This window comes from Stegastes partitus, unplaced genomic scaffold (genome assembly GCF_000690725.1).
Source record: "Stegastes partitus isolate 25-593 unplaced genomic scaffold, Stegastes_partitus-1.0.2 Scaffold642, whole genome shotgun sequence".
Lineage (NCBI taxonomy): Eukaryota > Metazoa > Chordata > Actinopteri > Pomacentridae > Stegastes > Stegastes partitus.
The window spans coordinates 17754-24625 of record NW_007578373.1 but is presented as its reverse complement, the minus strand read 5'-3'; the positions used below and the strand labels follow the sequence as shown (position 1 = coordinate 24625).

The window sequence follows — 6872 nt, the reverse complement described above, 5'->3', positions numbered from 1 at the left end:
TTTCCAAACAGCGATCACACCCATCTAGTGAAATTGTGAAAGTAGCTCTTTTTAAAGTTCTTGACGTGGCTCCATATCTTTGACGCGACACCTTTTCAGTTCATCACTACGACATCGTTAGCGTTTCACCTGTGATGCTGTGAAGCTGTTTTTGCCGTCAGATGTGACACTTTGTCCAAAACAGTTCTTTCAAACACACCCCATGTGAGGTTATTTTGACATATTGGCCACACTCAATACTGCTTCAGGAGTTTTGACTAGTCAGTTATTTTCTTTTGCATGGGAATGTGGTATCTGTAGCTGTTTGATATGCAGCTTGAGATAGCAGGGAGAGGTGGACTCAGGTGACTTCATAATATCCTGGTTGGATTTCTCTTTCTGGTCAAATGGTACAGATATCATATATCATTTTTTAATCAGAGAGTGAAAAAAAACTCTGGGCATGTGCTGGTCCTAAAAAGATCCCAAGCCTGTCTTTTTCACTTCAATTATCTTCAAAAGAAATATTAACAAAGTTCTTCAGGCTTTCTCTGTCCCTCACCAATAAGTTATAAAAGTAGCAGATCAAAGGAAAGGTCACAAAACTCTCAATAAAAGACGGCGACTAAAAATAACCGCGTCGACTGGAGAGAAGTTTAAGCCAAGGAAGACAGTGCTCCCTCAGATGGCCAGGATTAATGTTTTCCAATTGGTTTCATGACTACTAAACACGTATATTTTCATGTAACTTTTAAACAGCGGGAAGAACCAAACAATGATCCATTTCTGCGCCCTGAGGCTTACAGCCCTGTTTACACCTTCTGCAGCTGTCAGACGAGATGATGAAAAGTTAAAAATGAGTCAAGCGATGCCAGTCAAAAAAAGAAACGCAAACTGCATGGAACAGGAAGGTATCAGAGGCAGTGAAATGATGGAGCGGCATATTATTATCAGTAGAACAACAATCTGCACACAATAAGCTAGCATGTGCCTTGGGCTCCTCCAGATGTTGATGCATATCATTGAAAGTGAACAGCTGGGCGTCCTCAATAGTAACACCACCCGTAACACTGCACTGACTCATATTCATCAGCGCTCCGATCAAAAGGAGTCAGAACCAAAAACCCATTCCAGCTACAGTGCTTAACACGTTTATTAGACCACCTGACCATAATTAAATTACCGTTGCGTTAAGATGAAATTATGAAACTGTAGACCACCTGTCTAATATTTTAAGCATTGTACAGACCATGCAGCATCATCAGGTGCTTTAATCCACACTCAGGTCTCAAAGTTTTACCATTTTGAACAGGAATGAGGAATTTTAAACTGAATTCACCGTTTTACACCCAAACCTGAGCCACTGGGCTTCTCTGAGGAGTCACAAATGAATCATCAAACATTCAACCACTGAAACATTTTTTTCTGTTCAGGAATGCAAGTAATTAACTATAGTTTGACATCTTCATCAAGAAATAATCATGTGCTTTACTATTTTTTCTGTTTTTCAGTCAATTTGAAAACTCCTGGATAACAATAGTAATTATATTTTAGCATTAAAAACATCATTTGGGTTAAAGAGCTTCTACATGCTGGTGTATTAACCATGACAGAAACATAAGAAATGATTTTGATAATTACCAAAGCTGTTAGTTTAGGACATAAACCTGACGCTGGGTGGGGGTCTAATACATTTGTTAAACTCTGTAAATAATTTGAGACTAATCTCACCCATCGTCTCAGGCCTCCTGTAATCTGACAACACTCACACCGTCTGTTCTGTGACAGGTGATGGAGAGCGAGGAAGAGGAGGAAGTGACGCAGATAGAGAAGGAGGAGGTTGATGAAGGCGGTCAGTTTGATGTCATCCCGCTCTACTCTGAGAGGGCCACCGTCTCCAACCTGGGCTCGTCTGGGACTGGGGGGGCAGCGCCTCTCACCACAGCCCCTGCCAAGCCCTTACTACTGCTCCTGCTGCTCCTATCTCTCAGCTGGGGGTAGAACAGAGGATACAGAGAAGACACACACACACATGCACACTCACATGCACACACTCACGTATAATGGACCTGCCAACAATCCTGGACTGATTGCTGTAAAATTATAAGAAACATAGTGAAGAAATGGACTTCACCTTTTGTCAGTAGCATCCCTTCGAGCCCTGTTGTCTGTCCTTGCTTTCATCCTTCCCTCCCTTCTTTGGAAAATAGCACTTTGTTTCGTGTGGTCTGACTGGAGCTGCAGTGGGGCGTTGCTGTCCGGTGAACACAGGAGACCCGGTTGTGGTTGGGTGTTCACGTGCTGCCGTCGACCAGTGAGCGTAATGTAGCTCTTACTTGTCCAGAGAGAAAATCATGAAGTGGCTTTTTAACTGTGTTGGATTTGTACATATTGCTCAGACAGTAGCTCCAAGCAGCTCCTCACATTAGCTGTAGTTATGAATTGGAGATCTGAATTTCAGACTGCTCCTCAAAAAGGAGCGTCCCCGATCGAAACAAGATGTGCCAAAATGGCTGCCGCCTTTGCTGGCAGTGGAAGGTAAATAAAACACAATATTAAGAATAAACTAAATGCAAATATGAATGAAGGAGGTGCAAAGCTTCCACAGTCAGTGTCTGGTTTAGCACGGTGGTAAATAATCCTGAACTGATGTCTGTTAACGGTAGCTTACGTTCTCCTGCCATTCACGAACCACTTCAACCGTACCACACACAGTCCAGCTAATGTGTTAGCAGACAGACAAACACAGCTACTGTAGTACTTCCTCATTTTTTTCCATTTAAATATACACATTTTTTGTTTATTCCTTGCTGAAACATCGGCTACTTTCATGTGCAGAAGTTAAATACTAACACAGGCTCGTTAACTATTGGTGACTTCAGCTTTGTATTTAAATTCCAAAGTCCTGAATATCGCCTCTTTCAAACATGCACTCTTTCCCATGATTCTGATGGCACCTGCACATGCTGGCTTTGTGTTTGAATGGTCTTATTAGATCCAACACCGTAACATTTCTGTATCATGCTCAAGTCTGAACTGTGTGCGGAGTCCTGGTGCTTCCAGCATTGTGATGTGTTGAAGGCTTTTCCCACATTTGAGCAGCAAAAACAACGCAGAGAGCAAACAAACACAGTTTCACAGATTCACTTTACAGTTTTACATCTATTACAAACTGAAATGTCCATAAAAAAATGTGAACAGGACCTAGTTTGTTTCAGCTCGTTGTAGGAGTCTTTTCTCTGAGTTTATTAAATACCTGCAGCACACATGGAACAACAGCAGTAACTTGATTCATTATATGCAATTTGGCGAAAGGATCGATCAGTATCTAACAGCAAGCAGTTGGATGATCATCACACGTGGACAGAATTTTCATTGTTTAAGAAATCACACTAAACTAGACGAGTAGTTATTTGGACAGTTTGAAAAGTTTACTATTATTTAACATTTGCTTATTAGTGCATTTTTATGCATTATTTATCACTTCCTACGCTGTCCAGTCTTGCCTGTATGACAAATATGGTGTGCGTACTGTGGCTCTCTTTGTCACTGTGGTGTGTATGTCTGAATAAAGCTGTAAGGAGCATTCATTTAAAGTGACCTATGTCTGAATAACACTTTAACGGATTGATTAAGCAGCAATGTTGCACATCCCATGCATGAAAAAGGGCCCATATCTTACAGAAATGATCACCTTAGGAGAACCGATTGCTGTACTTTTAATGTACAAACGAATGCAACGTATGATGTAAAGGTTAGAAAGGTTCATTCAAAACAGTTACTTTCATGATGCAGGTCGTTATTTCTGACTTCTAGCACAGTCTGCTAGCTCAGTTAGCTCGCTGCTGTTAGCAGCCACACCACGCTCGCTTCCACACTGCGAGCAAATTCATTGTGTTAATTGTGATTTTCAAACCTAGAGTGTGTGAAAACAGATAATGAGACAGCCCCCACATATGCAGAAATGCCCCACGGCCTCAGTCAGAACATGTATTTTATTTTTATTTGTAACTTAGTGATGGATGATGATTTGCCCCACTGGTTGCGACTTACCTGTGTTCAGGTCATCCTAACAGTGACTGAAGGGGGGAAGGGGCGTTGATATACGGCGCGCCAGTCAAACTTTATCACAGTGATGAATGGAGCGATCCTCGTCTCTCCGCCGCTGTCCCCACTCTGCAGCCATGGTGAATGATAAATTACACACTTGTCTCTCATTGTTTGATGAACATCAAGTGCCAACTATGCGATGTGTGTGTTTGTGCACGCGCAGGCATCAGGCAGAGAGATTGCAAAGAAAATTGGGCAAAGCTTTTTGTTATAATTTGAGTCTTGCACTTCCCACCCACGTCAGCACAGCCCCACATGCAGCGCACACGTCCACGCACACACACATCCGTGCACATGCACCGCCTGCCACGTATTGAGCCGATGCAGCTCTTTCTTGCTTTATTGCTCTATCCCTGTCCCTATCTCCCTCCCCGGTGACTCAGGACCGGGACCCGAGCTGCCACAGGCACCGATATGAATAAAGCCGTCATAATAAAAACAACACACCAGAAACAATATGAGCTCTAAAACAGCAGAACAAATCAAATAGCTCCCCAGCAGGCGAAAAAACACACACTACTTCTGACACCAGCACAGACAAAATGAAGAGAGCGGGAAGGAAGGAGACGTATGGAGGAGAAATTAAGGGAAAAAAAATAAGGCCAAGTCCCTGTGTGGTCTTTGTGCGTTTGATGTTTTACTTGTTTTTAGTTGGGAGACTGATAATCAGTCCCTGACAACATCTCTTTATCATCTGACGGGCTCCTGGGGGGAGGAGTGTATGAGTGTGTGTGTGTGTGTTGGGAAGAGGGGTATCAGGCAGTGATAGAAATAGTGCGCTATAGCGAGAACAGAAAGGACCCTGGAGCGCAAACATAGCAGAGAGAATCGCCGGCTCTTGATTTTCTATGTCTTATAAATCTTTTGCTGACACTAATTTTTTCCCCCCTCATTCCTTTCCTATTTCTGGGGAATGTGTAAAATTAACTCCCATCTGCAGGGGCGCCAGTGATGGTGAAGGGCAGGAGAGGGAAGGAAGGAGGGAAGGAATGGAAGGACAAGAGGAAGGAAGAAGTGAAAGAGATGGAGTGGTGGGTGGGAGTGAGGGATGAGAGGAGAAAAGTGAAGAAGAGAATAGGAAAGGAAAAGAGGAAGCATTAAAGAGAAGAGGGAAGTACAGGAGAAAAAGAAAAGAAGAAAAAACAACAAAAAGGAGATGAATAGAGAAGAGGACAAAAAGAGACAAGAGGAAGAGGACGAACAGAAGAAAGGAAGAGAAAGAGAGGAGGAAAGGATTTAAAGTCAGAAAAGAGGACCAGGAAATAAACACAAAGGCAAGAAAGAGGAAAGAAAAAGACGAGGAAGAGACAATGAGAAATGAGTAAACAGAAGGAAGGAGGGAGACGATAATGAAAAAGAGGAAAGCATAGAAAGAGAATAAAGGGGGAAAAAATGAAGACAGGCAAAAACGAAGAAAGAAAAACAGATAACGGAGAGCAGAGAAGAAATATAGTGGAACGTAAAAGAGCAACAACAGGAATAAAGTAAAAGAGGCCTGAGAGAGGGAGAGGAATGTGGAAAATAGAGGGAGAGAAGAACAGAAGGATAAGAAAGGGAAAAGAGGAGGAGGAGGAGGAAGAGGAGGTTTGCTTTGTGAAGCCGCTCAGGAAACACACTACAAAGAGAATGAAAGGATGAGGGCAGAGATAGACGGAGGGGTGACAGGTCTGCGGTGTACTCTAACCTCTCTTTCTCTGTCCTCGGGCGCTGCTGTTAGCTGCAACTGCCGAGACGCCACGCTCACACTCAGACACACAAACCGGCACAATCTCAAAGGCCTTTCTGTCTGAACACACCCCTCAGACAAAGCGTCTGTCAATCAGCGCAGCCCGCGATAAGAGACAGAGTGAAGCTCCGTCGGCTCACCTGATCTTTAAACACTGAGCGGGCCGCACGGTAAATACTGATGTTCTGTGACGAGGAGTTTGCTCAAGTGTTAACTGAGAGTTATAAACAGCAATCAGCAACCTAAGAGAGGATCCTGATTACAATGAAACATTCATCCGTTGTAGCGACTGCAAATGCATCCATGAGGCGTTTTGTGAAGCTTCACAGGGACTCACCAGAGAGAAAACGTACGACTTATATTATAAAAACGGTTAGTAAACAGCATCTTATGCACATTTCTTATTGTGAACACATCTTATAAAAGGCTAAAACCAAAACTGTGTCCTGCTAATAGGTACTGTGTTTCTATTGCACAGTAGATCTCCAAAGATCAGTTTGAGAAAATCTGTCCTGCATGCAGCCATCAACACACCGATCACAGGCTGATGACAATGAATAGAGACAATCTCCACCCTGAAAGGTCTCTGCACCAGGACAAGGTTTTATCTGTTATTAAAATGGAGCAGTGATGAGGAAACAGAGACTTTTATATAAAAACTCCTGCAAGTGTCTCAAGATTTTCTTAGTTCGGCGTCACAGTTGTTGTTTGTCTTTTTCAGCAAGAATTGTCAAAAGAATAACCCAGAGAATAAAGGGTTAATTGCAAAGAATTAATTAAGTAATCAGTATAGAGTATCAAGAATACTACATCATATAGTATCGAAGAGAAACTAGATCCCGTGCAGCACCTGGTGCAGGTGTAACGACCTCCTTTACATGAAGAGATTCAGTGTTTCAGTAGGTACAGAGATTTAAAAGAAGAGTCTAAGTCACCATTATGACCACTGTCAGGAAGTAATATATTACTCTGTGATGTGCACCAGTAATGTGATTACTTAGTTCAGTGCTGAGTAGTGTAAGGGATTACAATCAGTTTCCAATTCCAGTAATGCTCA

The 6872-nt window shown here is 42.6% G+C and overlaps 1 protein-coding gene across 1 annotated transcript in view; it reads left to right on the top strand.

Moving 5' to 3' along the window:
• LOC103363214 (GDNF family receptor alpha-4-like) overlaps positions 1–3575 on the top strand; it is a 52949-nt gene extending 49374 nt beyond the window's left edge. The window contains exon 8 of the mRNA XM_008289871.1: positions 1768–3575. Coding sequence (XP_008288093.1) covers positions 1768–1980 — 213 coding nt within the window. The 3' untranslated portion in view covers positions 1981–3575. The remainder of the gene's footprint in view (positions 1–1767) is intronic.
• Positions 3576–6872: the final 3297 nt, after the last annotated feature.